General features: G+C 37.9%; 1 protein-coding gene across 1 annotated transcript; it reads right to left on the bottom strand.

The window, feature by feature from the left end:
* Window positions 1-1,799: 1,799 nt before the first annotated feature.
* On the bottom strand, window positions 1,800-16,525 carry LOC139890826 (probable importin subunit beta-4). The gene is made up of 21 exons (XM_071873740.1): window positions 16,228-16,525; window positions 15,838-15,970; window positions 15,595-15,731; window positions 15,454-15,499; window positions 15,064-15,276; window positions 14,421-14,927; window positions 12,891-13,025; window positions 12,588-12,803; window positions 12,194-12,283; window positions 11,862-12,109; window positions 11,436-11,524; window positions 11,309-11,349; window positions 11,020-11,050; window positions 10,795-10,917; window positions 10,448-10,668; window positions 9,959-10,054; window positions 9,744-9,856; window positions 9,438-9,573; window positions 9,246-9,350; window positions 8,427-8,731; window positions 1,800-2,086 (listed from the first exon to the last, which is right to left on the bottom strand). Exons 1-20 carry the CDS (start codon window positions 16,500-16,502, stop codon window positions 8,531-8,533), a joined length of 3,156 nt encoding a protein of 1,051 aa, XP_071729841.1. The 5' UTR covers window positions 16,503-16,525; the 3' UTR covers window positions 1,800-2,086; window positions 8,427-8,530.
* Window positions 16,526-16,883: the final 358 nt, after the last annotated feature.

Genomic DNA, 16,883 nt, shown 5'->3' on the forward strand with positions numbered 1-16,883 from the left:
AGTTTGGAGGCTCAGAAGAAGACGCCATCTGTTAACAAGTAATTCAATAGATCGTAAGAAAAAGAAACTAAGCGCGCGCTAACCTGAAAAAGCTAAAGAAGCAAAGTCGAAGTAACAAGCCGATAAGATTCGCGCAGGATTAGGGAGCACAGCTGAAGTAAAAACTGAAATAGATGATTATGAGGTATTTATAGGGGAGTAAAAACACAGAAGAGGCCTCAAGAGAATATTGAAAAAGGGCGGTTAAAAAATGGAAGGCATAGATGGAGCCACGTGTCGCAAGATGGAAAGGAAAGGGTACGAGGTAACTAAAGGCGGCGAAAACGGCGGAATGACAACTGTAGCAACTGACAAAACGTCGCTTCAGTTTTTCTGCATTTAATGCAGCAGGACAAAATATTTTTTAAATAAATATAAAAATAGAAGAAGGTGAAGGCGCACAGTAAAGAATAGCTGGACAGTTACGAGTTGAATTCAACGCCATGCGCCGTACTTGCGCACACCATTGAATGATAGTTACGAGTTGAGTTCAATGTCGTGCGCCGTACTTGCGCACACCATTGAGTGGCAGTTACGAGTTGAGTTCAACGCCATGCGCTATACCTGCGCATACCATTGAACTGGGGGGACTTAATGATACGCATACCCGATCAGTTCGTGTAAGCGCATCAAACAGCACCGCCACGAGGATTTACAATGGCGCGCTAAGGCACGGATCGGGCGATGCTGTAGCTGGCAGAGGACACCTGGCAGACAAGAATCAGAGCCGACAAGAACACTTTTTACTTTTGTCGGACCAGCTCGCCTGAAGACGTACTATTTGCAGGCCACGATCCTTTTAACCTTATTACGTGGCGATAGAAGACAAGAAATGTTATCCTATAAATACAAGACTTCGTCCACAGAACAACGGATCTTCGAATTTCACTTTTACACACACATAATTCTAAGAACAGCAGCGCATAGCGCGAGTATACCCGCGCTACCGGACTCATAGCATTACACTAGACATTCTTGATATACAGGTAATGTTCCATGAACAAAAACCCTATCACCTAGCGCGAACCATCGATGTCCGGTCTACCCGCCGATGGTGGGTCTACGTTTAACCACCCCTGTTGAGATCCTCATCTCGCGAGGGGTTATTCACGGTACTCCGGACCGGAGAGTTAAACTCAATTGACTCTTAAATCCCCTCTTAATGATGTCAAGCATGGACCGAACCCGACCCGATCATTCTATGCTTGATCAAAATATGTATTAGCCATTTTCACATGAGTGATTATTTTCTTTAAATATTCACCATATCCTCACTTAGGTAAGTTACAAGGATGAATGCAAATAGCAATGCTGGAAACAGATATTCGTCAAATAGTTTACAGATATTCGTCAAATAGTTGTCTAAGGTATGTCAATACATTATTTATGAATTAAGGAGTGTAATTGCCTTCACTTATTTACTCCTATATTCTATGTTATATAGCCTTCCCTAAAAAAAATTATTACGTTGTGTAGGTCAAAATTGGGGGGAAAAGTTGTGATAACTGAAAAAGAAAATCATTAAATTGAAGACAAACGGATATATAACTGAATATATCGGAACCGAAACCGGTATTGAAATAGTGTATTCGGTTCGGGATCGGTTTTTTGTTTTTGCTTAAAATCGGCTTCGGTATTCCTTGGTTTCGGTACGGTTCAGTTTCGGTACCATAACGGAACCATCTCTAGTTTAAAACTTTGAACCCACAAGCAATGAAATGAAAGTATATATTACAACATTCTATATAACAGTAGCTATTCATTTTAACATCACAATTCAATTCAATGAATCCAACAAACCAATGACAAAATCACTTGACCAAACCTTTCTATCACACTTGATATAAGATAATCCTAAAACCCTTACCTTACATACACATCTCAATCGATTGTATCTTCACCATACGAACGCCACCATATATAAGCTTATAAGTAAATGAGCAAAACAATAAACGAGGAGAAACAAATACCACGCAACGAAAAAATGGAAGAAAAAAAACATGTTGCTCCACGAGGCAAAACCGGAGAATTGATGGCAAACAAAAACCTGCATTGATCATATCATTTAAAAGATGAATAACAACATAAGATAATTGTAATGAGAATCAATTTGTTTGTTGTCTTTTAGCGGCCCCATTTGATTGATGTAACAGTATTACTATTAGGAGATTAAACACATAATATCGAAGGCAAACTAATGTCCAGGTGGAACGTTAACTTTTCTTAGGAGGGGGCAATTGTGTAATTATTAGAAGTTAAAAAAACAGAGAGCCATAGTTCTAGGAAAACCGAAGCAATTTACCAAATCAGAGGAGCCTTGATGTCTATTTAGGCATGCCAGTTTCAAACGGTAACATGCCTAAATAGACATCAAGGCTCTTCTGATTTGGTAAATTGCTTCGGTTTTCCTAGAACTATGGCTCTCTGTTTTCTTAACTTTTAATAATTACACAATTGCCCCCTCCTAAGAAAAGTAGTAATTAGAGGGCAAATTGTCCAAAAATGTAACATAAAAGCCAACATTTCCAGATAAAGGGAATATCGCTTTTCACTTTGCCCAAAGAAGGTAACATGATTTCAATTTAGTGAAGAGAATGTTGGACCAATCTTGACATAAAGTAATAGTTAGAGGTTTATTTTGTGAAATTATATCTCAAATGGATTTGAGGAGGTGGAACATGTGAACGGATAACAAGTGGGCTAGCCGTCATTGTTTTCAATTTTGCTTCTTCCTTGACTTTTCTAATAGATTCTAGACTTGATTATCCTAGAGTATTCTAGACTTGATAGACTTGATTATCCTAGAGTATTCTAGACTTGCTTAATGGACAAGGTTAATCAACTATAAATAGGGATAGTTGCTTTATGTAATAACATGATTGTAATAAGAGTTTTTCTATAATTGGAGAAGGATTTCCAATAAGTTCTTGTTCTTAAATTTTACTATTCTGTCTTCATAATCTGGTACCAAATTTCTTCAATTGGTATCAGAGCTGAGTTACAAAAGGGATCGTGTTGTTGATCAAAAGGACTAGATCAATCACCAGATTCTAAGACAGAAAAATACGAGCGTCGATCGAAGACCAGATTCATGGGGGGTATTATCAATACCTCGGATGCAATCAAGGATACCAGCCATCTTACGTTCCAGTGCCCTATCCTAACTGCGACCAATTATCCCATCTGGTCGCTTAGGATCAAAGCGATTTTTAAGGCACATGGAATCTGGGAATCAATTGAACCTGGAACTGATGTCGATCAGAAAAAGGATAATGCTGTAATCGCTTATATGTATCACTCTTTACCTGAAGACTTGATTCTTCAAGTTGCAAGTTGCACTTGAACGAGTAATGGAGGCTAGGCTTCAAACTCTTAAAGCTGAATTTGAAGCAGAAAGGATGAAAGATAACGAAAAAATTGATGATTTTGCCGCAAAACTTTCTGGAATTGCCTCAAAATCAGCTGCACTTGGAACCGTCATTGAGGAAACCACGTTGGTGAGAAAAATATTAACTGCCATACCAGAAAAATTCTTAAATATGGCAGCCACTATCGAACAACTGGTTGATCTCAAAACGGTGAAATTTCAGGAAGTTGTGGGTAGGCTAAAAGCTTACGAAGAACGAACCAGTCTAAAGACTACAAATAACAGCCATGACCAACTTCTGTTGTCCTATGAAGGATGGGACTCAAGAAAGAAAAGGGAAAACAACTTTGGTCGAGGTCGAGGGAATGGCCAAGACACCCGGGGTAGGGGCCGAGGTCGTGGACAGTTTGGTGGTCGAGGAAGGGGTTTAGGCCGCGGACAAAACTTTTTTGCTGGTAGACAAATAACTGAAAACTTAACTAAAGATCGATCAAAGCTGCAGTGTTTTCGATGTGATGCATTTGGACACTTCTCATCCGATTGTCCAACACGAAAGAAAGGAGAACAAGCAAATTTGACTCAAGCTAGATCAACCGAACTACCAGTGGCTAATGATGACAGACCTGCACTATTGATGTCCGTAGCCAATCAAAGAAGCGAGAAGGAAGTAATTCATCTAAGTGAAAAGAAGGTTTTTCCAGCAAAGTATGAGTCACATGATAGTGGAGAAAACATGTGGTACTTAGATACTGGAGCAACAAACCACATGACAGGAAACAAAGGACTGTTTTCAAAACTTGATACGGATATTGGTGGTACAGTGAGATTTGGGGATAACTCGTGTGTGGATATAGAAGGAAGAGGATATATTCTTTTAACATGTAAGAATGGTGAACAACGTTTGTTGACCGACATACTTTATATCCCATACTTAAAGACTAACATATTTAGTCTTGGGCAAGCTGAAGAAGGGGGTTGTGTAATCTTGATCAAACATGGTTTCTTATATATGTTTGAGGTAGATGGATCGCTGCTAATGAAGGTTCAAAGGTCCCCTAATCGGTTGTATAAAATTAATCTCGAGGTTGGGACACCAATCTGTTTACATGCCAAGATTGATGATCCAGCATGGTTGTGGCATGCCCGTCTCGGTCATGTGAACTTTGATACAATAAAGCGGCTAGGGACCAACAATCTAGTGGATGGAGTGCCGGTTATTGATCACCCTACACAGATGTGTGAAGCATGTTTAGCAGGGAAACATTCACGACAAAGTTTTCCTGTCCAGACGACTTTTAGAGCCCAAAATCCACTGGAACAGGTTTATGCAGACCTGTGCGGACCCATATCCCCTGCCACCCAAGCGGGAAACAAGTACGTTATGCTGATTGTTGATGATCACAGCAGGTTTATGTGGTCTTTCATGTTAAAAACCAAAGGGGAGGCATTTGAGCAATTCAAGAAATTCAAGGCGATTGCTGAAAATCAATATGGAAGGAAAATAAAGGTCCTTAGAACTGATCGGGGAGGAGAATTTACATCCAACGAGTTCAATCAGTATTGTGATTATGCTGGAATCACAAGACAGCTGACTGCACCTTACACGCCACAGCAGAATGGTATCGTTGAAAGGCGAAATCGAACAGTGATGAGCACAACAAGGAGTATTCTTAAAGCAATGAATATGCCACAAAGTTTCTGGGCTGAAGCAGTACGTCACTCGGTTTATATCCTAAACAGGTTGCCCACGAAGATTCTGAAAAATCAAACACCATATGAGGCTTTAAAAGGAAGAAGACCAAATCTTGATCATTTACGGGTGTTTGGATGTGTTGGATATGTGAAAGTACCTTCAGATCAAGTAAAAAAACTTGATGACAGAAGTATTCCTATGGTTTATTTAGGAACTGAACCAGGAACTAAGGCACATCGTATGTATGATCCCGAGAAGATGAAAATAGTAATCAGTCGAGATGTGGAATTTGATGAAGCACGCAAATGGGATTGGCATTCCGGAGTAGAAAACAATCAAGAACCTAATCACAAAGGAGAATTCGTGATACATATAAACCCCGGTGAAGTTTTCTCGGCTGATCAAAATTCCGAAAATGGGCCTACTGAACCAGGCAGCCCAAGTAGCTCATATAGCCCACTAAGCAGCAACTCCTCAAGTCAAGGAAGATCGACCAATGAGGAAAGCATAACCCATTCTGATGTTAGCAGTCCTGAAACAACAGTAAAACAACGAGGACCTATGCTGTCTCGTCTCCCGACAGATACAGTCAATGAGTCAGATCCATCTATGGCAGAAGAGGAGACATATGATGATACACCACCACGAGGTTGGAAAAATCAAAGTGATGTATATGATCTTCTTCTTACTGAAGGAGAACCAACAAATTTCAGGGAAGCTACAAGATATAAAGAATGGCAGCAAGCTATGGAAGGTGAAATAGCTTCCATTGAAAGGAATAATACTTGGGAGTTAATGGATCTACCCCAAGGACACCGACCTATTGGACTAAAATGGGTATACAAAATTAAAAGGGATGCAAAAGGAAATGTCACACGACATAAAGCACGGCTAGTTGCCAAAGGCTACATCCAGACACATGGTGTAGACTTTGACGAGGTATTCGCACCCGTAGCTAGACTTGAGACTGTTAGACTTATTCTAGCTTTGGCAGCCAAAAGAGGGTGGGATGTTCATCACCTAGATGTTAAAACAGCATTTCTACACGGTGACCTCAAGGAAGAAGTCTTCGTATCTCAACCGGAAGGTTTTGTGATAAAGGGGAAGGAACAAAAGGTGTTCAGACTGTCAAAGGCTCTCTATGGCCTGAAGCAAGCCCCACGTGCTTGGAATACAAAATTAGATGGAGTTCTAAAGGAATATGGATTTCGAAGGTGTAAGCTTGAACAAGCTGTATACACAAAAAGAACACAAGAAGGATAACTTTTGGTAGGAATTTATGTTGATGATTTGATTGTAACAGGTAATAACCCGGAGAAAATTAAACAATTCAAAAGGCAAATGGAAGATAAATTCGAGATGAGTGATCTGGGCTTACTTTCTTATTATCTCGGACTCGAAGTAATACAAGACATAGATGGAATAAAAATTCATCAATCAAGATATGCTAAAAGAATCCTAGAGGAATCAGGAATGTGGGAGTGCAATTTCACCAAATATCCAATGGGACCAGGTCTGAAGTTGATGAAAGATGATGGCAGCAAATGTGTTGATGCAACTGAATACCGGAAAACAATTGGATGCCTTCGGTATTTAACTCATACACGGCCGGATCTTGCATACTCGGTGGGATATGCAAGTAGGTATATGCAAACTCCTAAAATTACTCATCTTCAAGCTGTTGAGCAAATTCTCAGGTACTTGAAAGGTACAGTAGACCTGGGTATTCACTATCGAAGGAATGGTAGCAATAACCTACTTGGATTTAGTGACAGCAGCTTCTCGGTGGACTCAGATGATGGAAAGGGTACTACTGGATTAGTGTTCTACTTTGATGATGGACCTATTGCTTGGAATTCACAAAAACAACAAACAGTGGCCTTATCATCCTGCGAAGCAGAATTTATGGCTGCTACTGCAGCAGCTTGTCAAGCAATATGGTTAAGGGGACTCTTAGCTGAAATAACTGGAAGAAAAAAAGAACAAGTTGTGATCAAAGTTGATAATAAGTCAGTAATATCATTGATGAAAAATCCGGTATTTCATGGAAGAAGTAAGCATATCGACACACGGTATCATTTCATACGAGAGTGTGTTGAAAACGAGAAGATTAAAGTTGAATACATCAGTGGAGATCAACAACGGGCTGATATTCTTACAAAAGCATTGCCGAAGTTAAAGTTTGCTGAAATGAGAGAGATTCTTGGGGTTCAAAGGATTGAAGACTCAAAGAAATAAATGATTACTCAAGGTCAAGATTGGGGGGGTGATTGTTGGACCAATCTTGACATAAAGTAATAGTTAGAGGTTTATTTTGTGAAATTATATCTCAAATGGATTTGAGGAGGTGGAACATGTGAACGGATAACAAGTGGGCTAGCCGTCATTGTTTTCAATTTTGCTTCTTCCTTGACTTTTCTAATAGATTCTAGACTTGATTATCCTAGAGTATTCTAGACTTGATAGACTTGATTATCCTAGAGTATTCTAGACTTGCTTAATGGACAAGGTTAATCAACTATAAATAGGGATAGTTGCTTTATGTAATAACATGATTGTAATAAGAGTTTTTCTATAATTGGAGAAGAATTTCCAATAAGTTCTTGTTCTTAAATTTTACTATTCTGTCTTCATAATCTGGTACCAAATTTCTTCAGAGAAAGCCTTACAATTTGAAAAAAAAAAAATAATAAAGGCAATATTTGTCCACATGTGCATCCACATAGGTGCCACGTCATCAAATACGACATCAAATACTCCAATGACGTGCCGCCGGAAAATTGACTTTAGCTGGAAAAAGCTGGCGGAAATTTTCTTGGATAGAAAATCCGATGATGTGGTGACGGAAAATTCAATGGCGCGACGCCACCTAATCATACTTGATGACGTGGCGCCAATGTGAATGCAAGTGAACGAATATTACCTTTATTGAACTTCCTTTCAAATTATAATCCTTTCTCTACACCAAATTGAAATCATGTTACCGTTTTGGGCAAAAGTGAAAAGCGACATTTCCTTTATTCGGAATTTCGACTTCTATTTGACCACTTTGCGCTAAATTAAATGGGTGGAATATCTCTCAGAACACATTTATTAACATAGCCCCCTTCTAAAGTCCTCTAGCTACTTCTTTTATATCTTATTCAAAACATAATTAGCACTAATTACCTATAACAAAAAACCATTCAAAAGCGTTCAGCGTCGACCAGCCTGCTTTGTAACACAAATTACCCATTTTGACTAGCAACCCAACCCATACAATGTACCATCTGTATCTGCTTGCAAGCTTTACATACGTACGAAAAAGTAGCTTATAAGTAAATGTACCTGACTGGATAACGAGCCTTTCTGGCAAACCAAAACTTGAAAGAAGTATAATACTACAATGATTTCCAAATGGTAGTTGAAGGTATCCTTGCACTTGATGGATGTCAACTCTTTGGCGCAATAGCAGCCAAAGCATTAGCAAGCGTAGGTGAAAGACTGCCCAAAAGGGGCTGCATCTGTTGACCATATATCGATAATAAGTGTGCAAAAGCTCTCCCTATTTGCACTTTCACTTCTGGTGTTTCAAGCGGTGATAACGCTACTTGCGCAAAAACATTAACCAAATCTGGAACTAGAGGCGCAATCTGTTAACACGATTAGATAATTAGAGACATACAATATGACCAGCAATATGAGGCCCTTCTAGAATATTCTTGAAACCCATTTTCAGATAGTTTTCCTAAGGAGAAACCGTTAAAGTAGAGCGTTGGCATAGTTGTAAAAGTCGAGTGTCGGGGACAAGTCGATCTGGACCTTGGAGGGACGATTCGGCCGAGACGAATACGAGTTGGGCATTGACCAACGTTACATTGACTTTTAGTAATTTATATATTAAACATATATATTACACATAAATATATCAAAAATAAAACATAAATATTTCAAACAAACTATATGGCACAAAATCTAATATTTAAAAGATATAAATTTTTTGTCCTATGACTTTGACCGACTCGGCCCGACTTTTTAGCGTTAGCCGACTTTTAATGCGTTTTTGGGCATGTCAGGATGTGCTAGTCCCCAAACCGACGCGTCGATCGACTCGGCCGACTTTTACAACATTGTGTTGAGGGATATAAAAGATTTTTGAACACGTACCTGTGGATTAGATGATAGTACAAGACTGCAAATGCAGCTATAAACAGGCATCGATTCTTCGTGATCTTCCTTTAAAGGAAGAACCTTGACAAAAACAGGCAATACCTAGTAGAAAATAAGAATTAAGAATGAACCTACATAAAACACGTTCCAAAACTAGGGTTTACGTACTACTATATGAAGAATATGAACCTGGTTTAACGGTACGGACTCCTGGTGAGCCATAATCATCCTTGCAACTGCACCAGCAGCATTGTCCCTTACTGCATCATCTGGCTCAGTTTCTCCAAATAGCGGGTAAAGGCCACGTAACACATCACCAAAGTATCTGATTGAATAGGTCACACGTTACAAGTTGACTAAGCATATTTTTAACGCATACATTCTCCTATTTTTATCAAGATTATAGAATGCTATTTTGACCCATTAACCATATTACCCAGCCTGCATATTTTGCCATGTCTAGTGAATAATGAAGTATATGAAATTAGAGAATACTTGAGACTGGAAATGCCCCCATTTTTGCAAAACTCTCCGGCAGAAAATGCTGCATTTCTCCTATTAGTTGATGATGATGAAGATAATTCTTTAAGTACCAAGGGCATCACTACCTGAAAAACAATTCACAACCCATACATTAATACTGATATTAACAAACGGGAAAAAAAAATAGCCATGCATGAAGTATATGCAATGAAATTATGAAATGTTACATCAACATAGGCAGAGATTGGAGCACCCATATCCTGAGCAACTTCAGCAAGGCATGCAACCACCATTGTCCGATCTTGTGCTGAGCGTGAACCTTTCTGCAATATCACCAGGTGATATGGGTTGCATAAAGTTAGAAATGGCAAAATGGGCAGATCGTGCAAAAGGTTGCAAAGGTCAAAAGGATTCGGTAGACCTGATAAAATTTGTATTGTCTTGTATTCTGATAAATTTTTAATATGATTAATTCGCTAAATATAATAAGATAAAAATTCAAACTTTTTAAATAAAGCCACTTTGGTAGTTTGATGCATTTGAATACGCTATAGATGACTTTAACCCAATTGACCCACATCCATATTAATCTTTTAGTTTGAACTCATTAGAGATAAGACATAACATATGTCAACCAATTCAAAGGTCTATGGGTTGGAATTGTGACTAACAAACTTTTCTTATTTCATAATGTACGGAGTACAAAGTAAGCTTACGGCAAATTTCATTAAAGGATCAAATAGAGTTGCAAAGATTGGTGCAAAGTGGGAACCCATTGCTTTGGCAAATGCAGGAAGAAGGTCTGAAACAGCATCCATAAGCACTTCATCATGCCCAGCATCATCATCTTCATCAATCTCACTGTCCGATTCTAATTGTTGACAGACCGATTTCTGTCGAAGCAACAATAGAGTAGACTCTACAATCTGGGTCACATCTGATTATCAATCCACCATAATTATGAGTAAGTCTGAGTCGTCTGACAGGTTAGTTTATACCGAGCATTTGTTTATTTTATAATGTTAACAAGTTTCAAAGGAAACCAAAGAAACGATTTACATACATGGTTCGACGGCTACATATCCAAAATCTTTGATTATGTCTGCTACGCTTATGCAAGCTTGAGCAACCACTTCCTTGTCATCATCATCGTTCATTGTCTTGATATAAATGGTCATCACAGTATCTGAATTATAAGAAATTTAAAACAATCAAAAAACTGTGTCAACACGTAAAGATTCAACACAAGCTGAAATTAGTTTTTCTCAGTAATAAGTAATCTTCTCACCTAAGATTTCTTTTGCCTTAGATGCTCCATCCTGAAAAACAAGGCGAAAAGAGGTTACAGACATTGAAACGTTGATAAACCATATACTGTATTTCAGTAGCACACATACACACACATATAGAGTGATCCATTTGCTGGGAAGGGGCGTAGATCTTATTGACTTCAGTGATTGAACTAAAAAAAGAACCCAAAACTGAGTTCTTTTTTTTGATTATACTAAGATCCTTATGGCAAAATAACCAATATGAATTAAAAGAAGAAAATGGACAAGTCAATACTCAATACTTACACTTTGACCTTGGAAGACTGCATGAGCAGCAACCAATATATCTGCCATTCAGAAGCATTAGTATTAGAGCTATAACAAGCAATGCATGCATATGATATATAATTGGCAAGAGCCATTTATAACATACTTTTTAAGCCAGTGATGGCCTGAAGTCGAACATCTTCATGAAAATAGCTAGAATGCTTCACCATAATCCTCAACGTCTCTTCCAAATATCTTAAAACTCATTAAAGAACTACAACTATGGGTTCCTGATTATTTGGAATTAGAGTTGGTTCTTCAATCAAATTACTTATGCATGGGTCGATACAAGTTATGACTAATTTTTAACGAGTGTATATTTTATGGATACATCCTGCTAGATCCCTTTATTACGCATTTCAATAATCGATAATATAGTAAAATATAATTTTTAAAACCTGAGCCGGCCCATTTCGACATATACAAAGTTAACTATTTTGGCATGAACCCGTTTGACTTATCACCCAACCAGCCCATTTTGCCACATCTACTTTCAGATAATAACATGTAACATAGGTTACAACAAGGATACGGAGCATAAGCACCCTTTGTATGTAACGCAAACAGACCAAGGGCTTGAGTTGCAGCAGCTTTCTCATCTAAAACACCAGTTCTTATACTTATATTTCGAACTCTCGGTTCATCATGAGCTTCATCATCAGACGATACTCCACCAAATCCGTTTACGTTCTCGTCATCATCAGAATCATCAATGTCGACAGCAGACCCGTCATCAAGATTGCAGGAAGAAAACGCCAGAGGAACAACATGTGGAAGATACTGTTTACAGTTAAGTTATGTCACTCATCAAATCAACCGTCTGCTAAATACAACATATAAGAATGCACGAACATCTATATATACCTGAACCATTCCATCTTCCAATATTTCTGCTACGTTACTGAAGAATCCATGCGTATACTCTCGAAGTTCACTGTACTCTAGCCCATATCCCTAAATTGTAAGTTTACTCGGTGGTTATAATGCTCAAAAATAAGTCGTAAATTTCATATACAAACAAGTAAATAAAGAAAATTGAGACAAAAAGAAACAGGTTGATTGTCACCCAATGTGTGATTTAAGGCACAAGATTAGAACTTCCTATATTATGTTAGTAAAACTGTATTTACTACCACTAAAAATATAACTCCATAACCATATTTAGCAAACTAATATTATTAAAAAAATTGGATAGAACAGGATTCATATCACCCGACCCATTTCGAATTTTCAGATAAGGTAATGACAGGATTATTACTGAAATTGCAGCTTCAATAAAAGGTGGTAAAATTGGTTCCATCCTCGCCCGTCCTACAACCATAGCAACCATCCCGACCAGCTCTGTAGCCCTCGCTCGAGAACGAAGATCCTCGTCACGTGTAAGCACCATGAAATTTTTCATCAATTCCAAAACCCTCTCGGCATATGGTAGAAACGCTTGCTCTGCAGCAGATGCAACTGAGCCAATTGCAGACTACAAACATAAAAAAAGAATAGTGGTTATTAGAAGCTCCTTGACGTATACATATATATTATATACAACCAGAGATTGTGTCAGTACCATGCATGTTTCTTGCAACATAGGCTTGCTAGTTTGCAGGGCCACAAATAGTTTTCCCATTAAAGAATCAACAAAAGGAAGGATTTCTTCACCCATGTTCTCACAAAATGCGGCCAATGCATAGTACGACTTCTCCTGCAAAGAAAACTCATGTTATGAACAGGACTACTCGTGTTATTTATTATCGTTAATGGGTCAAACAGGTCAACTATAACCAAGGTTGTAAAAGTCGCGAGTCGATCAGGACCTTGGAGGGAAAATTCGGTCGAGTCGGGGACGAGTTGGTCGAGTCGGGCGTTGACCAATGTTGAATTTTAGTAATAAATAAATTAAGCATATATATGTATGTCAGGAACAATGTTCACTACGGTGAGCACAACTTGAAATATTTTAGTGGATGCAAATTTTGTATACACGAAATAACTAAATCTTCGGAGGTGGATATATACTTTTAGCGATAATCATTTTTTAGTAACATGGAGCAAGTACAGGGTGAAGTTTTACCTGTAAACAATTGATTGTTGCATTATAATTGTATTATTAATAGCGTTTACGTCATTAATCAGTATCAATACTAAGTTTTTCGCATACTATTTTTTAAAGCTGTCGTGCGACGCACGACTCATAAATCTACGATAACAAATTCGTCGCATTTACGACTACCCTTATTATCAACTACTATAACAATTAAACGCGTACATCATTTTAATTGTTACCAATGCTTCATTGTTACCAATAATAAGCTTTCCAACTAATATATTTATAGAGTTACCGTGCAACGCACGAGCTCTTAAATTTATAGAGTTTTCGACAACAAAATCGTATAAAGCCTGACAAAGAATGTTCATTCACCTACTGTTTTAAAGAACGTGTTTTTTATCTGCAACATGTTTTCAACAATTCATAAGTTTGAGTTGTGTATTGGATAAATTTATTCAAACTACAACTATGTTTCAGATTTCATAATAGTAATAATGAATATATTACACACATTTCTTGATTGGCACACAGATGATCTTTGATGACAACTATAACGTTTTCAATAATTATAATTTATATACTTTTAATACTTATCATTCTGTAACGTGATATACCTTTGACATTTTAGATTTACTTAACTGAGGAGTACCCGTGCAACGCACGGGCTCTTAAATCTAGTATATGTATATATGTGTATATATATAATACACGTAAATATATCAAACATAAAAAATACATATTTCAAACATAGATGTATGGCACAGAATTTAATTTTGAAATATATAAAATTTTCAACCTAACTTTGACTTGACCGACTTTGACCCAACTCGGCCGACTCAGCCCGACTTTGAACCGATTTTTTAGCGTTGAACGACTTTTAAGGTGTTTTGGGCGACTCAGGACGGGCTAGTCCCCAAACTGACGCGGCGGCAAAATTACAACCCTGACCGTAACATGACCTACTACCCAACCCGCTCATTTTCCACCCTTGTTTGGAAAGTATGAAGAAAACGTTCACTAAATTATGAGGTAGTTGTGAGCATCTTTTACCTTGACATCATCTGATGAATCTTCCAATGCATTTAATATACAAGGAAGAACACTTTCATAATGAGAGTTGATCTCAGGTTGCAGATACTCAGCAAATTGACCTAACGCAAAAGATGAAGCTCCTCTTACAACCTGCTCTGGGTCTCTTAACCCGCCCAAAACAATATGAAGAACGGGTTCAAGCTTCTCTTTCATTAGCTCCAAACAACCCTCTGAAATTACACCTAAAACTGTGACTGAAGCTTCCCGGAACTTTGGGTCAACACTTTGACTGCTCAAAGAAGCAAATTCAAGAACAGGTAGAAATACATGTTTTGGCAATTTTAAGGACAAAGTATCAAGAACTTCTGCAGCAGCACGATCTGGTGCCAGATCATCATCGTCTTCATCCCTATCTTTTGCTTCTGTAAGCAGTGGGCACAGTACTTGAAGAATTGGGATGATCAACTTATGCTTCTTTAGAGAATTAGATTTGTACTTTGCAAGCCATGAAATGATTTGAATAGCCTGACAGATAAATAATATTAACATAAAACTATACAAGTAGCAAAAATGAACAGATATCAGCTTATTACAACAATCGTACGTTAATTTTGAAAATAATATTCGATCAAATACACATATATGCAGTAATAATGCTAACCTGATGACGTGTACTAGAATCCAAATTTGGACTTGAGCAGACCTCAAGAGAGAATTGAACAATGGCTTTGACTGATTCTCCTAGAAGAGGTGCTGGAGACTCGATCAGCTCATCGAATATCTCAAAAGCAATTATTGCAACATCTTCATCACCAGATGCAAGGCATTGTCTTGATACATTTAAAATACTTGGAATAAATTCCCTAAATTTAATCTGTAAATGAATAAATATTATGATGGTAATATATGTTTAAAAAGAACATTGAAATCGAACCAGAATAAGAGAAGTTAACATAAACTTTTAACTAGCCAGCATAACAATATTTGTTAGTGTGTTAGCTATTCAAACGAATAAAGAATAAAATCCAGAGGCAGGAACAAAAAGACTTACCACCTCGTTTGCATCATAAGTGAACTCAATAAAAGAGCCAACCGCCCTGTCCATTGTGAAATATAAAATATCTTAGCACTACATGTTTGTAAAAATATATGCGTGTGTATTAGCTACAAGTTTTTCGATATAGAATTTTACTTGAGGGCAGCCACTCTAACACTATTGCTAGTCTCATCTTGTAGGCACTTTAGTAGAAGTGCTTGCAAATCGGTAAAGTACGGTCGAAATGAATCCCCGATTGTTTCGGTTAACGAGCTGAATAATATCAACGCCACCTAGTATTGTAAATCTATTTCAATTACTATAATTTATTCAAAGAACAGCTACTTTTAAGATTCATACAATAACATTTACTAAGAACAATCAGAAAATATAAAACACCTCTCTATGATCTTCTTGTGGACTCTGACTACACTGAAATAAAAATGGAAGCAAATCTGGCCATTCTCCACCAGGAACCGCATACTTCGCAATAATACTGACCACATTCGCACTAGCTCGCCGCACCGGTGGACTGCAACGACAACACAATTACTAATACTAAATCAAACACATCCAATTCGGCTTCTAATACCATAAATTTCATAACTTTTTTGTAGCCATTCATTTATTCAATCACAATTCCACACCTTTTACTAAAAACTTAATAATTCACAATTAATTAATTTCCCTAATCAAATTAACCACAAATTTCTAACAAATTCAATAACAAATTAACTTTAGTAACTTGTATTATATGTTATATGTGTACATATGATGAGTGAATTGTACCTGTGTTCCATAGTGATGCTTTCAATTAGAGATTGTTTAACAAGCTGACGATGTTGCGGTGATAATTTAGCCCAATGACCGGTGATTTTCTTACGGAGGAGTACGGCGGAGAGTTGGCGGACATTAGGTGTTTTGGCGGTTCGGAGATGGTGAACAAGTGCCGGAACAACCTGTGGATCTTTAGCTAATCGTTTAATTTGATCTTCTGCTTGCCGGCGTGCGTCATTATCCGGCATCAAAAATTGAATTAGCAAAAGCTCTAAAGATTGTGACATTCTGCTCACTGTGTGTGCGAGGGTTTTGGGTTGACGGCGGAAGGATTTATGGTTTATTGGGTTGATGGAAAAAAATAAAAGACGAGAGTTTGGTTTGGTGGGTTGGGTCCTTTTAAATGTGTAGATTGGAAGATATAACCCCTTACAAATTAGCACATTTAGATTCACACATGAATTTTTTGTTTTTTTTAAGACAGCGATTGGGATCACCCGATGGGGACTAAACCACCCGTTGCGATCATCTCCCGTTTTGACTATCTCGATGTAGCGATAATAACCTCGCCTCCATCGCTGCCCGGAAAGAAACCTTGAAACCGATCCAAAGGCACGACCAAGTAAAACACCCATCCCCTTTACCCCCGGACGATATGGAAAATGTGT

The sequence above is a fragment of the Rutidosis leptorrhynchoides genome, chromosome 2 (assembly GCF_046630445.1).
Source record: "Rutidosis leptorrhynchoides isolate AG116_Rl617_1_P2 chromosome 2, CSIRO_AGI_Rlap_v1, whole genome shotgun sequence".
Lineage (NCBI taxonomy): Eukaryota > Viridiplantae > Streptophyta > Magnoliopsida > Asterales > Asteraceae > Rutidosis > Rutidosis leptorrhynchoides.